Source organism: Megalobrama amblycephala, linkage group LG14 (genome assembly GCF_018812025.1).
Source record: "Megalobrama amblycephala isolate DHTTF-2021 linkage group LG14, ASM1881202v1, whole genome shotgun sequence".
NCBI lineage: Eukaryota > Metazoa > Chordata > Actinopteri > Cypriniformes > Xenocyprididae > Megalobrama > Megalobrama amblycephala.
In genome coordinates this window covers 18,569,051-18,588,298 of record NC_063057.1, presented here as the reverse complement: position 1 = coordinate 18,588,298, position 19,248 = coordinate 18,569,051, and the positions used below count along the sequence as shown (strand labels likewise).

The window sequence follows — 19,248 nt, the reverse complement described above, 5'->3', positions numbered from 1 at the left end:
GAAAAATAATTTAAAAATATATTAGAAAAAAATATATATATATATATGAATAATATCATAAAATATCCTCAGATTTTAAGTAATAATCAAAAAATATTATTGAACAAATATGTTACATTGGTTTTCCTGAAAAACAAAAAAAAGTTACATTTCAAGGCTTCGGTTACTTTTGACCGTGAAGAAGCCAAGTGTGACGCGTAGAGGACCAGAGGGTTAAAGCAATTCAATATTTTAGGGCTAAAAATTGAACAAGGTTTGAACAAATTCAATCATTTCCATGACTGGGAACCCTTATCCTTCATTATAACACATGCATAGGCTCTTTTTGGAACTAGATGCATGAATCATTGTTATTTTGCTTCAATAAATTTATGTTTTTTCTAGTTAGTTACCACATTTTTTTTTTGTACTAAGAACAACAAAATGATACTATTTTGGTGGAAACAATGGATATTCATTTCATCAGTTGCAATTTGAATATTCAAAAGTACAAGGAAGGTCATTTACAAAAAAAAAGAGCTCCCGAGAAGGTTCTGTATCAACAGGAAATAAAACATTTTTATTGAACATTTGTGTATATGAAGTTATATAACAACAGTCAGAAACTCCACAGAGTGAATCACTACACAAAGTGAAACAAAATTGTAAAACACCTCATCAAAAATGAAGGCATACACAGCAATATAACTGTCGGCTCGCCGCTGGGGCGAGCAGTATGGCAGGAAAAAACACCCCGAACAGTTCTACGAGATTACAGAGAAAATTTCCACACACAAAAATACTCAAGCAGGCAGTTGATATACACAAAGGCAACTAGGATCTCCCTACAGCATCAGATTCTAATTCTTTACACAGCTTTTTCTTGAAAGGTGGCTTTTCGTTGTAGTAGAGTATCGGAGGGTTGTACGCATGTACTGTACTGTATGTCGTACGCTGAGCGATAGGGCTTTGTTTTTTTTTCTTTTTCAAGTTGGTGGGTGCGGTTGTCGGAGCTGTTTGCGTGCTTTGGTAAGCTTCAGTAAAAGATAGCGTTGCTTTGCAGGACTAGAAATGGCTTTTCAGACTACTTTACAAACCTCTGAGGTGCAACGAGCAATGCTGTCTTCTACTGTACGTCCGGTTCTACACCTAACGTGCAGACGCCCGATAGTGCGATAACACTCTTTTGCCATACAAAGCGAGTGTAGTATTGTATTCAATTTGTGACTCTAAAAACTGCATTTTATCCTTGTTTTATAAACAAGCCTCTTGTATTAAGATATCGTAGATAATGAGATTACATCAGTTAACATAGGAGTAGTCGAGGAATAATTATAGACCTACTTATAGTTGCAATTACACGTATTTGGAGTTCTTCTCTAGTTTCCACCTCTCCGACAGGGTAAGAAATCATATTCAGCTATGGATAAAACACATGAATCAATATTTATTGCAACATTGAAATGAAAGTGCCAACTATACTTGGTCCCACGATAAAAAGTAGAAACAAAACACACAGTCCATACTGTACATTCTGAGTTCCATAATAAATATAAAATGGTCTTCAATAGGGCACTAAAGGAACGATAACCAGGTAATAGTCATGAGTGTAATCATAACAGCGATAACAAAATGGTACAGCCAATCATATTAATAGTACAACATATAGTTTCCATAACAAGATTGATACAATTCTCTTATATCCAGGTGATCTCAATAATGAGGAAATGATATCAGGACAAATATAAAAATATATACACCTATTCTGAAAGGGAAGGGTTTTATATATAGCCTATATATATATTTATTTATATATATATATAGATAGATAGATTGATAGATTGATAGATAGATAATCTCATATTTGGGGTACATCCTATATACGTTTACCCAAATGTTTGGATGGTTAAATCTGTGTGCAGGAAAACTCAACGGGAAAAACGGAGGAATCCTTAACAAGTTTACAGATGTTGAGCTCCAAACTACACACGTGTGCTGTGACCTAACCAGACTACGGTCGATGGATGCGTCGCCTCACTGTATAGGGTTGCCTTTTTTTGTCTTTTTTAACCCCTATCGAGCGATGCCGTCCCTTTAAAGACTAAGGGGATGAACGTACAAGTATTGCACAGTGCTCAACAAAATGCTGTGTGAACTGACCCGCTTGCGCTCCGCAACAGTTATTATAAACTGACGATTTCTCGCTCTCTTTCGTACTCTCGTCGTGTGATAGGGGGATGGTAGCACAACGTCACTATAGTACAAGATGGCCGCTACCTACTGAAAACTACAACGCTAAGCACACACCGCAGTCACAGTGATACACAACTCAGTCCCTAGAGACTCCTATGGAATGACGAACAGCTTTTTTTCCTCCTTTTTGATTTTTAAGTAACAGTGCTATCACCTACACAATAACATTGAAAACACTTAGAAACTCCTCCTGAAGCTAGCATCTAGTGTACGCAAGAGGTTCCTCCAAGATAACTCATGGTTTTAATGGACTAAACGTCTACTCGCCCCCTTGTTAGACCCGTAGTAAAGGACATTAGAACGTAATGTTATCACCTGTACAGACCATTAACTTTTACGGTTATTGTTAAAGATTCGCTAATGCTCGTGGCGTCCAAACCGGCCTGCGGCCGGTCCGCTTTCGTGCGCTTTTAATTTTAAAACGTCGTCGCGGTTTCCCGGCAAGCAATTGTCTGCTCTGAGACGGTACAGTGCAAAACAGTAGCCACAGGGGAAGGGATTGGCAGTTAAGCATGGCTAACTCTATTGTCACTGTGAGAAGGCAACAGAAAGCAAAAACTGCTGTTTAGGGCACCGTTGCGGCCAAAATACATTGTTCCCCGATGAACCGAAGCTACGACCGCTATCCGAGTGGAGTGTGCGTGTAGGGAGGAGTCGCGTACCTCCCCGAAAACAATGGCAGTGTTTAAAAGCTCGCCTCTCCTCCTCCTCACCGACTCGTCGGGACCGACAGCTTTGAAAGTTGCCGTCCCTCGACGTTTGATTACCTTTTGATTGAAGGCAAGGGAGTCTCTTGAAACAGACGCCCCGGTGTAAATAAATCCCCCCGTTACCCGGCCTTTAGCAAAGATCGTAAAAAAAATCATGCAGTTACCAAAAATATTCAGACGTTGACTTAATCTAAAAAACAGTTGTCTTAAAGCTAGAGTCGAAACTCCAGGTTTCATTTGTTTGGAGGCTGAACCACAAATTCGTCAACGAAACGAGTCCAACGACAAGAAAGGAAGCGATTCACAAAATCAAGCTTCAAGGAAACAATGGCTACAGCTTGAGACTGTCCCATAAGTTGTCAATTTCCGGTTTTCGTGAAGGCGCCAAATCAGATTCGGGAATCTAAGGACCGAAAACAAGAAAGAAGCAAACAGGGGACCCGTTCTACTAAAAGCTAACAGCATCACCGTATTAGAAATCAAAATAAAAGGCTGATTGGTTTTCGTCAAGTAAGAAGAATCCCTTCCGTTATAGTGGTTAAGCAAAGCGTACAGGTCCTCAGTTTGATAAATCAGTACAAAAAGTTCTTACGAAATCATGTGCTTGTATAATTGCCAGCAGCATATTATATTTATACCATGAAACCATATTAGTTAATGGCCTTCGTGTTCTGTGTGTGTTTAACGTGTACATCTGTATGCTTTTTTTTTCTTCTTTTTTTCAAGTAAACATGAAGCGCAAACCGTCCTTTACGAAGTGAGTGTACCTCCACTAGCATCTTGCAGGTTGGAATTCTTTAGCTCGTAAATATTTATATAGAGATATATCGTATATTTTAGTGGAATGCGATAAGGTAAAATTCTTAAATCCCATTATATATAATATTGGCTCTTCTATGTCTGCATTTACATAATTTAAAATAGAACATCTTATTAAAAACATCAAGATATACACAGATTAGGAAACGGGTAACAACATACAAACACATAAACTAGAAATCATTTCGTCTGCATACTGATATATACACCTGTGGTATAATAAATTCCTCCAGTCATGCGCTATCTATACAGATCATATTGCTTAAAAGAAGGGGGCATTTGGTCGGGGACTTTAAGGTCGTGGATGGAGGTGAAACAATAAAGGATAGAGAAAAGTTTATCGACGGAAGGAAGGAAGGAAGAAAGGGGGTCGAAACTGACGTAACAACACAACATCTCAAGGGGGTGGTCCGAGAAGGCGGTTTTCTTAGACGCGAAATTAGGAGTGAGGGTGCATGGATCCTTATATCACTGAGGTATCTACACGCACTGGGTAAAGAGCACTACACGGGTGGGTTTGAGGGGAAGGGGGTGGGGTTTGGGCTTGGGCCGCTCTATTTTTTCTGAGCTGCCAGCTGGGCATCAATTTCCTCTTCCGGCTTCAGCACGTGCCACTGCGCGATGGGTCTCCTCGGGTTGGCCAGCATATCTGACCAGTGACGGAGCTCGGTGCCTGTGCTGTTCAAGCCCACAAACACTTTGCCGATGGCATCGTTCTTGCCAATCTTGTCATAGTCCAGAACAGTTATAACAACTTGAACTTTCTGTAATAGAAATTAGAGACACAATTATAGACGTAACGCAAGTCTGTGACTTTTACTTTGTTTGAACATATGACTGGTTATACAGAGTTCCTCCCATCACTTGATAAAGTATTACTTCTGATCAAAAGAAAATGTACACAAAAATCTTTATAGATAAAATTCGGACTTTCATCAAAATGGCATTGTAATATAAGGCTCATTTCAAAAGAAAGGGTGGCAATGCCTGTGATGTTGGAAATGGTTGTGCTGCTTAATATTTTTGTGAAAACCGTAAAACGTTTTTTCATTTCAGGACTCTTTGATGAATAGACAATTCAAAAGAACAACATGTATTTGTAATAGAAATCTTTTGTAACATTCTATAAAAGTTTTACTCTCACTTTGTATCAAATTAATGCATCCCTGCAGAATAAAAGTATTAATTTCTTTCAGAAAATGTTAAGTGGTGCTGGTTTTCAGTAACATTTTTTAACAATGACTGAAAATACACATAGTGGCGCAATAGTTCAGGCCATCAAATTCCACCTCAATTATCTCAGTGTGATGGTCTATTCAAGGGCCTGTTACTCTGCAGCAGAGTCAGTCTTTGAAAAGCATGGCCGCAGATACCAAAGAAAGGCCAGCGGGTGCTACCAAAGAGGTCCGGACAACTCGGTAAATTGTCCGTGAGCACAACTGAACGGTCTGAGTTCGGGGTCAATGGTTCGCTCTTAGCTTGCTTGGAGCCTGGTTCGCCCACGCACAAAATGCGAGCAGACAATATATATTAGCGTCTTCGGAGCCCTGATTATCCTTCGATCCACCTCTCCGCTTAGATTTCACTGACCGGTGAGAACACGCCTGGAGCCATTGTTCTCGGAGCCAGAGCTAATTTGCCATATAATGAAATATTGAGGGATGTACAATGAGCGAGGAACTGTTAGTTCGGGATAGCGGCATTTAGAAACGTTTGCTGCTTGGTGTGAATGGAGAGGGAGGAAGGCCTCTCTGGTTAACAGACCCCAGACACACTTTGAATTCAAAGCAGCTCACTCAAAGCATAAAATGTATCCTTTGAACCATGAAATGCTAAATCAATTTGAAGCAATTTTACTCTTATTGCACTAGCAAGCATCGTACCCATTTTATTCTCCAACTAATTAGCAACAAAACTTTTTTAAAAGCCTCATGCCGAACCTTACTGCATTTCACAAGTTTCTTTTTGGCTGTAGCTAATCAATTACTCTCTATAAATTTTTGACACGTTTCACAAAACTAGTCCACGACGACAATAAAAATGGGAATTTGTGTCCTATTTGCTGTTGCCATATGAGAGCTCGGTTTCAGTACAAGTAACAAAGACTAATTTCATTACCTGGATTTGTTCGAATGGCACTTCGAAACTGAAAGACTCATTGTAATAAGGGTTGAGGGTGTTCTTTTTGATTGTCGTCTTCTTTTTCTTCAGCCGCTTGCCGTTCTGCATCAGGTGGATCTTGACGTAGGGATCTGATAACACACAGGAATAGGACATAGCATGAGAAACCACTTCAGTTTTTATGACGTACTAGAGCATACTAGAAATGCTCCCCCTTTTCCTGTTATCACTGTAAAACTGCTATGAAACGATCTGTATTGTAAAAAGAGCTATATGAATAAAGGTGTCTTTACTTGACTGATGGTCTCGAATTCGATCGTCACCAGGTGAAATTATCTGGTATTTTGGATTATTCAAACACCTACTTTTGCAAACTAGTCTTAGGTTTTTCACCTGATCGCAACCATACCGGTGCAGAAAGATTCTCTGAAGTCTGATAGTCAATAATTATTGAAATTAATTATTGTCACACATGCAACAGGATGCCAAAACGTGGGCATGGCTACTTTTACTAAAATGGCTATCCCTCTTAAACGGAATGAGATAATTTCACCAAACTCTGTACACCTATGTATGTGCTCAGTCTGTGGTCATGTGAATAAGGATGTGGCGACTGGCCACTTGGTGGTGCTATAAAATGTAAAAAAAAACCCACGAAAACATATACAGCTACACAACAGTCAGTCCGATTGACTTGAAAATGGTGTCTTTTTCCACAGTGCATTTGTCCAAGATGCCATGATTGTCTACGAGAACATTCACGTATCTCAAAAAACACAGCTGTCGTCGGCCAATGAAGTTCGAGTGGCTATCAGACATGGTTAATGGAGGCCGATCAGAACGAAATTCACTGGGCCTGTTTGATTCACGCCCAAGAGGCCTGTGTGTTTTTCACGTGTAAAGTAATGTATATTACGCAATTTGTCCCACACGCCCACAACATTCATACCTTATGGTGGAACTACTCATTCTGAGCAACTTTGCCTCTAGGACCACCGCCGTCAATCGAATCGTTTGTTAAATATTGGAGATTATTTCAAATTTTTTTGGTTCAATCTTGATAACTGTTAAAAAGCTTTAAAACATTTCCTTAGTAAATTGCCCATTTTGGCTGTAAATGGTCTTTTCCATCTATGATCTAGGTGATTACAGGCTTGCTAAATACAACATAATAGCTTTTTTACGCATGTGTTTAAAGGCCTTAAAGCGCTTGAACCCAGATAATTGCTGCTCACAGCTATATTTCTATTTATTCTTACATATGTCCAAATATCAAATTTTGAACCTATTTATCATTCTGCTTTTGGACTGTCAGCTAATACTCTTCCAGATGATATTAAGAGGTGTCCATCTAATGGTCTTTTTAAAATCAAACTATAAAACTATTCAACTTTGTAAGCACTGATAGTTGTTCTTACTGTATGTAACTGCTTTCTTAATATACACATTTCTCTCTCTCTCTTTCTCTGTTTGTGTAAGATGTATTGTATGTATCAGGCATGATTTTTTCTGTGCTATTGTATTATTGTGAGGAGGTTTGTTAATGGTGACCTGCCAAGATTCTGTGGATGAAAATTAGCCATAGGCAAAATCTGGATTCAATGCATTAAATAGAAACATTTATGTTAAATATTGTACATGGTCCCTTTCCATATAGTAAATAAATAAAACTAAAATCACTACATTTACCAAACTTTTCTTTGTTTAGTTGCACACAGGCGCACAACATCTGCAGCCTCTACTGAAGCTCCACTACAGAGCAGATCTCTAGTGGTATACGTGTTAGGATAGTCCAAGCTTTTATTTACACATAGCAGGTGTGTGCCCTCCAGTATCGTTCCTGTTACATTACTGCCATTCAGGCACATCAATCTCTGCCTGTGCCTCAAAATACTATCCAGCTATCATTTCCAGCATCTATATTCTGTTCCCATCATGCATCTCTCTTCATCTGTTTACCTCAGCCACTACTGATTCGTACTCACCTTTCTTAGAATCGCTTTTTGATTGAAACCTCACAAAACAAGGATGAAATGTCAACAAAATATCTGATTTTACGCCTATACACCTTCCTTTGTTGAAAAGGGGAGCAAATGTGTGTTTTTATGTGATACTGTGACTGTTAAGATGGGTGATTATCATATATGCCTTCCTGAGCCTTACAATAAAAAAGGATATAGCAGCAGTTATTAAGGAGAGAAACAGTTGAACCTGACAGATTTAACTGTTTCAGAATTATCTTTTGTCGAACATGTAATTTCATTTCACTCCTCCTCTCTTTGACATTCTCTTTCTGTCACTCTGATCTGCTCCAAGAGGAATTAAAAAAAAAATCTCTGGCATTTCCTATCCCATTTTTAAACTAATCTAAATACTCTTTATCTCTGTGAAAAAAAAAATAATAATAATAAAAAAAATTGAGTAGCACATTCCAGGGAGAGAGGGGGGGGGGGGGGGGGGGGGGGGGGGGGGGGGGGGGGGGGAGTTGGGCTGCTGAACTCCCTACCCATACCATATTAGGAGCAGGGCAGCACAAAATCTGCGGCATGCAGTTTTTGAAAGTGTAGATCTTACATCTCATTAGGTGAATGTGTGTGTAAGGAATGAAAAAGATGTAAAAGATGACATGTTAATCTAAATACATTTTAAGCTACTTATGAATTACACATATTTCAGTATAAATATAGATGTTTTAACAGTGAAATACTTTCTCTCCATCTCCTTCATGTAATTTTCCTGCTAACACAGTTCATGTTAGTTAATACATTAACTAATGTTAACTAATGAAACCTTATTGTGAAGTTTTAGATTTTGCCTTGAAACCCTTACACAATGCAAATACTGTTTTTGTGACTGCAACTTGTGTTAATAATAGGGCTGTTGATTTAATGCGTTAATTTAATTAATAAATAGTTACAGAAAAAAGTATAGTGTTAAAATAATACCTATTATGCTTCATATCAATTAATTAGTAACACAAGTTGCAGTCACAAAAACAGTATTTGCACTATATTATTTTATATGTAAGGGTTTCAAGAGAAAATAACACTTTTCTATAGTGTTACCCATAAAAAGGGACTTTCAGATACAATGAAAAAGTATTTGTTTTCATATTTTCCTGATTCATCCATAGAGCTTAACAGTCTGACCATCCTATCACATATGGAATGAACGTTGATGCATTTAATTCAGATTATGTGAGATGCAATGATAGATTTCTCATAATAGAGCAGCACAGCACCTCCTGTTGTACTTACACTAACACTGCACAATCTGAAGAGCTCTGGCTGCTTTGCTCCATCCACTTTTAAAAAGGTGAAAATACATAGCACGTCTATTTATGATGTTGAACTTAAACAGCACTTCTCCGGACCTATAACACTATTAACGGTGGTGCTTTGGCCCGGTTGCTTGGCAACAGAGTGCCTGAGGTTTGAGGTTGTTTGGGAAATCTGTGGTATAGTCTACACTCACACAGAAGCCAAGCCAGAAGTTTGTGGTTCAAGGAGTTGGCACAGTGCTTGTAATGACTTTTGTTTATGGTTCATATAGTCACTTGAGAAGCTCATCTAAAAGGGATACTGAAAATCCAAGTGAAAATAAAACTGGCCCTTGTTTCTGATGTGGTATGTTTTCATTGGCTCCGGCATATAGCCATGCGTTCACGTATGGTCTACAGACTCATAGGTGTCTTCTAGTGGTGGACTGCATGTACTGCATTCACCCACAACTATAGAAATGCTATTAATAGCCAATTTGGTGCTGATTTCTACCACTATTATGCTCAAATACATAAACATGACTTAGTAGTCTATGAAAAAGTATTTGGAAGCCTCACTTAATATGTATACGTATCATTGTATTAGCAGTGTTATGTATTAAAATAATTTAAAAAAAAAATGAAATAAAGCTAAAATAAAATGTACATATTAGATGTAAAACTTAAAAAAAACAAAACAAAAGCAAATGAAAATTAGAAATGTTACCTTGTCTGATATAAAATAAATAAAATGTTTAAGCTGAAATACTAAAATTACTAAACAAAAAATATATATATAAAATCAAAAAGAATAAATGAATATTGATATTTTGCTATCTTATTCTAATTTAATGACATTCCTAAATTTTTAAGTGGGGTTAACGTGTTATCTGTAGGCTTTCTAAGACTTCAAAATTGTACCTGGAGCTCAGCAACACCAAAGTCATGAACCGATAAACTGCATAACCTAAATGCAATGCAACTGTTTGCCAAATGCATTAAAAATAAATGTACATTTGTACATATGCAAATACAATTAATAATCTAAACCACAAATATAGACCTAAAAGCACAATGCAGAGATTGGTAAGCAGTGCTCTTGTGAATTAATTCAAATTACATTTATTTTAGCTGCAACAACCACATCTTGTGTGATTAGGGAGAGTAAACAGGGTTTGAAAGGAGAAAAGGATAAATTATAGTGTTCTGATGAGTCGTCCTCCCTGTAGCTGAATCACAATGGAAACAGTCACTAATTATTGGCATGATCCATGCGGGCCTATTGTTTCTAATCATGTGACGGCTCTTTGGACATGCTCTCAAGTGATTCCTTCGGGAGAACGACTCCCCCCATAACAGCAATTAAATCTGAGCCATTTTCACGAACTTGGAACGAGAAGAAAAACAGAGAGAGAATGCAGGGACAGAAATGTTTTTCTAGTAAAATCAGTGGGAACACTGAGCGCTTTGTCACAAAGGTTTATTTCAAATACAAACCGCCAGAGTCTGGCAAAATCCCAGTAATTGACAGTGAAAGCACCCTTAACTGCACAATTTTCACACAGGATTTGATCGATCTGGCAAAAGGCCAATTCAACAAGCCCAACGATGTAACGTGATAGGAGGTTTGGGGGGTGTAGTGATCACACTGTGAAAACTATAGTCCTCCAAACACAAACCCCTAAATAGAACTGTTAACAGTGTTAATTTCATCAGAGCGGTGGAGTACCTTATGAAACATGACTGGCAGTTTATAGCCGGCTTTAATCTGGATTGCTAATGGACCGGGGAGAGCGAGAAAGTTTGTTCTCATCTCTGCTGCTAATAGCTGTTCTCTTCTCTAAGAGTGATGAGAAGTAAACGTCAGGCCTCTTGGCTCCCAGCAGGTGGGTCTGCTACTGATGGCCTGTCGGCCTCTCTGACAGCAGGACAGGATGGATGAGGTGTCCGTCCACAGAACCGGCGAGAGGGTTACGAAGGATGGATGGACGAGGCCGGGGCCGTTTTTCATAAGTGGTTACAGCACAGATGAGGGCTGATTTCCGAATGCCGAGCTGTAAATTTACTCAGTGAAAATGTATTCATGTATTCACCAGAGCCGAATATTACTTCAGCTGATAAAGCGCAGCTCTCCGTACAGCCGCAGGTTTGAGAAGTGTCGGATCATTTCAAGCCACATTTCGACGCCTTTGGGATTTGTAGCTGTGAATGACTGCATATGCATTACATGATTTTAAAAGTGAAAGATATACTAAATGTGATTTTGCATTTACATACAGACAGCTATGAGAAAATGAAACTGTGTTAAGGAAAACATGAAAGGAGCATTCATGATGCATTTAACTTCCATAGCACGACTTTCTTAGAGTATTCAGCTGGAGATGATGTAAAGCGGGAATCTGATTAGATGCAAACATGTTAGGCTATAATTTTAATAATATTTTTCTCCACCTGCATGGTGTTAGTTACATAAGGTCCAAGAAAGGTAGGCTATTATATTTTGAAGAACTATTAAGAAAACAAACATTTTATGTCTTGTGCACTATATAATCAGCTCCATGACTTTACCATGTAAAGCCCACTCCACTGTATCATATTTGATACTTAAAAGGGCTTTAAGTATCATTCTAAAAGCGTCCTCCTTCAGGTCGTAGAATACGTTTCTTTTTTACTATGAATCTTCACTGATTTTCATAAAGTAAGCGCAAGAATAACTTTAATATTGTTGTTAGTAATATTTCAAGATAAACACTTACTGTACTGAAGGTTTACTTGATGATCCAAACATCATTTTTAGATAAACCATGTTAAAATGTGAGTATCAAATGTGATACAGGCTTTTGAGGAACATTTATTTTTTTTCATCATCATTGTACTATATGTTTTGCACCCCACAATTTAAACTATAGAACTTATCATTAAACTAAGCCTTTAAGTATCATCTTACTATTAGTTTGAGATATAGGCCTGGTTTCACAGACAAATCTTAGATTAAGCCAGGATTAGGCCTTAGGTCAATTAGGACATTAAAGTAGCTTTTATTAGAAAAAAAACATTACTGGTGTGAATCTTGAGACAAAACAATGATATGTCAGTGCAAGTTGCTTTAAGTTAAAAAAGCTCAAATATGCATTTTAATCTGGGACTAGCTTAAGCCTTGTCTGTGAAACCGGGAGATAGAGTGGCAACTAATATATATATAGGCATTTTGTGTAAGTAATCTGCTAGAATGTTAAAAAATGTCATTGATTTACATTACAAGCTATCAGAATCATACTTTATGGCAATACAAATATCAGCAAGTGCACCAAATTGCATTTTTTTTTTGCTCAGTTTGAAAAAGTTTTTTTTCTTCTCAAGTATGAACTCCATATTCTCCTATATAATACTATATGAGCCATAAAAGCCTGATGTATATGATACTCAACCATTATTTTAAGATCATGTCTAAAGGTTAAATAAATTTTTTCTGACTATTATTTCATACATCAGGTTTTACAAACAGGAGCCATTTTGATTCCACAGAGTATGAATTATCATGGCAACAAGAGAGACAATCCTAAACTGTCACATAATGGCACAACCTTTGAGGCAGTGTGACTCAGTAACTGGACTCACCTGACAGGCCACCGACATCCATCTTCTTCAGGTTCTTGGCCTCCAGAACGACCACGGTCAGTTTGCCAGCAGTGGGCACATACCGCAGAGAGAAACAGATGTCACCCAGCTTCTCTTGCTGCGAGTGGTAGAAAAAACTTCAATCAGGGACATTATTGTCAAGGTAAATAGAAAAACTGAACCTGAAAACCTGGTCAAATTTATTCACTGATTGAATTCTCTAACAAAAATAGTACTTGAGAAGCAAAGCCAAGAACGAAACATTTCCAACTAAAACAATTTAGCTAGCGCACAAGAGAAGTAAAATATTTCTCTATACACAAACACTTTTAGACTTTCTCCCACTCAACATGATTGATAAGAGAAATTGAATTGAGGAGCACAGCGTTTGAAGTCTTTCAGTCTGTTTCATTTTCCACAAATGTAGTTGCATGGGTAAACACATTGAAAATACATTTCCATGTACACACTTTCCATTAATTTTTCAGGAGCCATTCTCATAAACATGGGCGCAAACATATGTGACATATAGAAAACAACAGGAAGGGGGGAAAAGGTTACATCACTTTACTTTCAACTGGCTGATGCCATTTTCCACACAATCAATTTTCTGTCAATTAAAAGGTCATCAGAACAGAAAAATAGCATTTCGTGGCTTAATTAAATGAATCCTACAAGGTAAATATGTTGAATCGACTGCTGTGTTTGACTGAAACATGAAATTACCCAATTATTTACACAGGATAACTTTTAAAGGAAATAAGGAATTGTGTCGGAGCAAAGAGGACTGAACTGAATGGAATTGCAAGAAGCTATGGCATTTTGCAGTCAAATTTCATTTCATTTTTTTTTACTGACACTTAAAGTGCCACCCTCAGGACACCACTCTAGAGATCCTTTGGTAAAAGTCAATACGCTCCAGCTTTCTCAAGCGTTGCTTGAAGTGCTTCGCTAGCTCATTGGACATGGAGTGCTACAACAGCACAAACTCAAAGAGCAACCTTCAACGTATGTAGATAGCCTTCAACTCTCTGCCCTCAGCAGGCTTTTGACAGCGTCATAATTAACCTTTACACCAAGGAACCGTGACACAAAAACAAGGTTTCCATAGAAACCATGGCTTAAATGCTATATTCCATGACATTTACCATGAAAATTGAATCTCCCTAACCACTGCTTGCAAAGTCACACTTTTTTATTAATAAAACAACGGCACGGCCCAGCTGATTAACTGACATTTCCATTGAAGATGGATAGCCCTCAAGTCTTGCACCTTTACAGTGAGTGAATTTCCATGCAGCTCCTGCTAAATGATATTTACTCTTGTTGTGTACAACATTTGGGAACATTTCAAACTTATTTGGTGCATTTGTTAAAGAAAAACACTTGGATTATGACAGGCTTGTGTACAGCATTTAAGTGTTTTTACCAAATCTTGTAAAGGTGCATTTTTTATCTTATTAAATTTTCAATAAATAATATATTACATTTATATGACTACATTTAAAATCTGTGAAGGCTTATAAAACACAAAGTGGGTCTCCACATGGGGGCATCACATTTCTAGAAAAAAACAAAAAAAAATTAAAGCTGCAAGCAGCGATGAAAGGGCCCTCGCACCCAGGGCCACCACTACCGGGTGGCCTTAGGAAAACAGTGAATAGTGGGTGACATGCATGTAATTGAGTAAATACGGGAAAAATATGGCAAAATCATTTTAACGTGCCACACTTCCTGCTGCCAACAGGTGGTGCTTTGACTATTACTGAATATTGCCATGTAGATGTCTTTAGGCTTGGACTATTATCAAACATGTGAAGTTTGGAGCAGATCGGACATTGTTTGTCTGAGTTACAACTTCCTGTTTCGTGGTGTCATTTGCAAACATTACTTAGCCAAGTGCTGCAAGATTCAACGTGTTTCTAGCATGCATATAGTGAATTATAGGGCAAAGCATGCCATTTCCTGTTGTCAGCAGGTGGCGCTATGACTAACTGAATATTGGCATATAGATGTCTTTAGGCCAGGACTCTCATTGTATGCCTGCCTCAAGATCTTCGCAATTTAACGTCACAAAGACCTTTAGATTAGATTGACCAAATATGATGTTTATCTGATTAAAGCTCTAGGAGGAGTTCGTTACAGTACAATATCTAGAAACGGCAAAAACTGCAAAAATTTTGCAGAGAAAATTCAAAATATCTCACTTACTGTTGGGTTTGCAGATTTTTGAACAAATCAATGGATATGATGCTATTTTTTGTGTGTGAATGGATTAAAAAGATTCAAAAGTCACTGAGAAGAAGAATCACTACTCTTGAACAACTGAATTGGCAAACTTTCCACGCTTAAGAAGGTCAGGCAATAAAATGGAATATTCACTTAAAACATAACATTTAATAACATTACCAGGGAACAGGTTATTACCACCCATGTGTGTTACCTCTTCTTTCTCGGCACTCTGGAGGTCCCTCCACTCCTCAGTCACATGGCTAAAGTCGACCTTATTCATGGGCACCTTCACGTCTCCAATGGCGTCGTGTTTGGAGAAGCGGTCAAAGTCATATACTGTCATCACTAGAGTTTTCCCTCCAAGCTCAACGTAGGGAACCTGTGGGATATATAAGAGGTGAAAATAATTGCATGCATACCTACTAGTCTAATCACTCTCAATTCCAGTTACAGGATTTATCTACCACCAAGACGTTGGGATGAAACTATAGGACAATTGCAGGTGTGCAAGACAGAGAGAGAGAGAGAGAGAGATTTGATTCTTGATTGCCTCCAATTGAGCTGTTTTTCAGACAAAACTCATTATCCCGAAGGACTTGTTCCAACATGGCGACAAACTGCTTGATTGGCCGGGAAAGAGATAAGACCCAAGGGTTGCTATTTTGTCCTTGACGCTATCACACACACCAGCTCTCCAGTGTCTTCATTTCAATAATGAAGGCACTTGTGATTACATGTCTCCCGATGTTGGTGTGTGGTTCATTTCTCATTCTCAAGGTACCGTGTCATAGTTGAAATTGCGCTAGGCTAAGCGAGAAACAAACAGGCAAACAGTCCTCTACCCCCCTTGGCTGGCTCAGTTATATTGCAATTCTTTTAAGAATTCAACACTTCACTTGGCAATTTATTAGAAGTTTAGAGGTCTGACTGCGGTAATTACACAAAAATGATTTTCTAGCCGCATGATGTCTCTTAAGAACGAATCGGAAAGCTCCACTAAACATTCAAAATAGAAATTATGCTACTTTCTGGATGACAGACACCTGCAGGAGTCCATCTGCATGTTTGCATGTAATTACTTCAATTCCTCGTGTCTTGTTAATAGACCAGATAAAGTAGTCAGAAATAACTTGATCTACTATATGAGTAGAATATGAACACATAGATCCAATGACAAATCGCATGTTATGTGAGCATTCAAGTGAGCATTGATTAGGTTAGGTGTTTGTGACCTACCTTAAAGGTGAATTGCTCGTTGAAAACGGGATTCAGCGTCTTCCGGTGGACCTTGGTCTCAAATTTCTTCTTCTTGTCTGGAAGAAGGTAGACCTTCACGTAGGGGTCAGAAGTACCACCCATATCCATGGCAGGCAATTCTGCTGCTTGGATGATCCCCACTATGAGCTATGAAGGTTCAAAAGGCAAAGTTAAAGAGAACACAAGTAAGACTTTGAAGAGGAGAGTGGCCCGAACCATCATCCCACCACCATTCTGTAGATGCCTCTGTTATGTACCGGTGTTTATTGCAATGTTGTAATGACCAGATTCATATGAAGGCAATTGTTGCCTTTCTCACTTGTGAACTTTGAGAATATCTGCTTATTTATATGAAACACCACCGAGAGGTCAGATACAGTTATGATGCTGAGGTGCGTCCTTCAGGCCAGGGCTGCATTACTATTTAAACAGTCCCAGCATTAAGGAGGCAATGGGGTCAGACCATGTCAAGCGTTGCGCTCCTGATCCCATCTCCCCATCAGCTTTGATAATTGATTGGCCGGCTGGCTGGGCTGAGGTCCTGATTGACCTGCCAGTCACCATATCCCCTGCATAGCCTCATGGGTCCTAGAGTCAGTCAATCAAGTTCCCATCAGCTTCCCATAAAACGCCCTGTCTCTGTGTCTACACAGGCACTCGGGCATAGAGATCTCTCTCTCTCCCTCCTCTCACCTTCTCTCTCACTCTGACCAGCTGTCAAACTCCGGTTGTGCTGCCACAGAAAGGACTGTAGCCAGAGACGAGCGTTGCCAGTGTTTCTGGTTTAGATGGTGGCCATCAGAGAACCCTGTGATTGTTCTTTTGACAAAGGAGCTATATAGATTTTAATATCCTGTCAGGCTGTAGTAATGTTTAATTTTTGTTATTAAATGGTGGTGGGTTTCAGGTCTGGACAGTTTTATTGCTTCATATTGTCATCTTGGATGAAAAAAAAGGACACGTTCTGACTTCAAGGAAGAAATGCCCCCATAAACAGTTCGAACACCAACACAAACAGCAAAAGAAATATCTGTATTTTGAAACAAATGGTTGCAAGGTAGAAAATGCTCCACAAATAATGCCCATTGCTCCCATAATCACTCCATAGAGCATTGGCGAAAATCATTGACAAAATAAGAGCCCTTTTTATCTCCTTCATTAACCGACAGTTCTCAATTTTTGGTCATGCTGAAATATAACAATTAACATTGTGAGGATTGGAGAATTAGAATTTCAATAAATGTTGATGCAACATGATTTAACATTTCCTACTTCCTGAGAGGAGAATATTGCTTAGATATCAGCTAGATTTTGACCCCCGAGTCAGATTCTGACAGGTTAGCATTGGCAAACTCAACATCGAGATAAGAAATAACCTGTAATATCCAATTATCTGTAAAGGTCAAGTTCACCGTTGAGAGCACCTCAACATAAGCCAATTTTAACACTTCTCTCAAGATACTTGATAATATTGCAATGAGGAGATCCTGTAGCTTAACTGGTAGAGCATAGAGGTGTAACAATAGATTGATATGGATTAATACATCGATCAAATGGCTAACGATATGATGTATAGATGCAACACGTAAAAAAAAAATCAATACAAGCGCTGTTGCTAGCCGAGAGGTGGATGACAACAGACAATGTATAATTTGCGCCCACAAAATTTTGCTAATGTGGCCCCATTTCACAATGCATCTTTCAGTGGCATCGCTGTCAGTCTCACTGGAAGTTTGCGATACGCAATCATACACCATCTCTAAGTCTAAAAGGAAGTCTTTTGTAAGTAGCTCCTAGCTGTGAGTTAGATTGAATAGCTGTGGTGAATAGTAGCAGTATGAGTCAGGGTGGATCTGTCTCTGGGTGTTTTGGACATAGCTCGGGGGTGAAGAAATATTTAGTCCTGATGAGACTTTGGCCATAATAACCTTCAATCGCTCTGCAGGCTATGAAAACTTCACACAGTTTGAAGAATCAAACTGATGCAGGGCATGCTGGAAGAAGTTTCAGCTGTATGACTTCACCATAGTTGGTGCAGTGCTCACAATCTCTCATCTGAAGGCTTTGAACTGTCATCTTAAATTACTGCTGCAATGGTTTTCAGAGAAAACAGTTTTTTAAAGGTGTTTGTTATTTGGCATAAACAGTGAGGGGTTTCTGTCCTTAAAATACCTGGGATGCATTAGAAAACAGGCTGTGATCGCAATGATTCACCTCAGTGAACGTGTATGGATTCGCAGTTCAATCCACAACCCTTTTTCTATCCTCATTAATAACATCGCCCTTATCTGCACCCTGTCTCTCCGTCTCCCCAAGGAGCCGCCCTGAATTCTGAGATATTGTGTTGTGTGGCTTTGTGACTGCCATGTTTTGTACTTTTCTATTTTTACCCTCTGGCTGTGCTCAACAGTGTTGGAAAAGTCCAGATTACCTTTAAACAAACCCAGAGTTTAGCTGAGCTCCCTGGAACCTTTCCCCTTTGGAAAGGGCAAGAGTTGCAGAAAAATCTCCCAGACCTCCGCGTCTCCCTGAAGCGATACTCGGCTTGATTTAAAGTCAGACAGGAAAGAAGCACACAGATTTCCTGCCGGCACGGAGGGTGAAGATACATGCTAGTGCGTCTGTCTGTTGGAGTGTGTGGGTCTATGGGTTGAATCTGGGTCAGGCTGATGTTGATTTCTCTGCATCTCTTGCTTTTTGGTCTGTTTAAAGCTGAATATTAAGGGGGGAAAAACACTGGGGGAATTCACTAAGAATGATTTGTGCCAGATGATGGCTTCATTGCTGTCTGCAATGTTTTACCTTCCACAGACGTGTTTTGAAATACCGCACACAAAATTGGGGCATTTGTTTATTGAATTGGCTACTTTGTGTTCACACTACATTTTATCCTCATATTCTTATACCTCCTATGAAGACTTCAGTATACATAGGAGGTATAAGAAGTAACTTTACCAGCTATTTGTAATATTTTTGTTATATGCCAAAAGAATAGAACAA

At 38.7% G+C, this 19,248-nt stretch overlaps 1 protein-coding gene across 4 annotated transcripts in view; it reads right to left on the bottom strand.

The window, feature by feature from the left end:
• Positions 1–531: 531 nt before the first annotated feature.
• The window catches only part of syt1a (synaptotagmin Ia), a 212,027-nt gene continuing 193,310 nt past the window's right edge, over positions 532–19,248 (bottom strand). For all 4 annotated transcript variants that reach the window (XM_048154652.1, XM_048154653.1, XM_048154651.1 and 1 more), the window contains 5 exons: positions 16,228–16,395; positions 15,203–15,370; positions 12,760–12,877; positions 5,880–6,013; positions 532–4,525 (listed from right to left, as the gene is read on the bottom strand). In XM_048154652.1, coding sequence (XP_048010609.1) covers positions 4,316–4,525; positions 5,880–6,013; positions 12,760–12,877; positions 15,203–15,370; positions 16,228–16,395 — 798 coding nt within the window. In that variant the 3' untranslated portion in view covers positions 532–4,315. The remainder of the gene's footprint in view (positions 4,526–5,879; positions 6,014–12,759; positions 12,878–15,202; positions 15,371–16,227; positions 16,396–19,248) is intronic.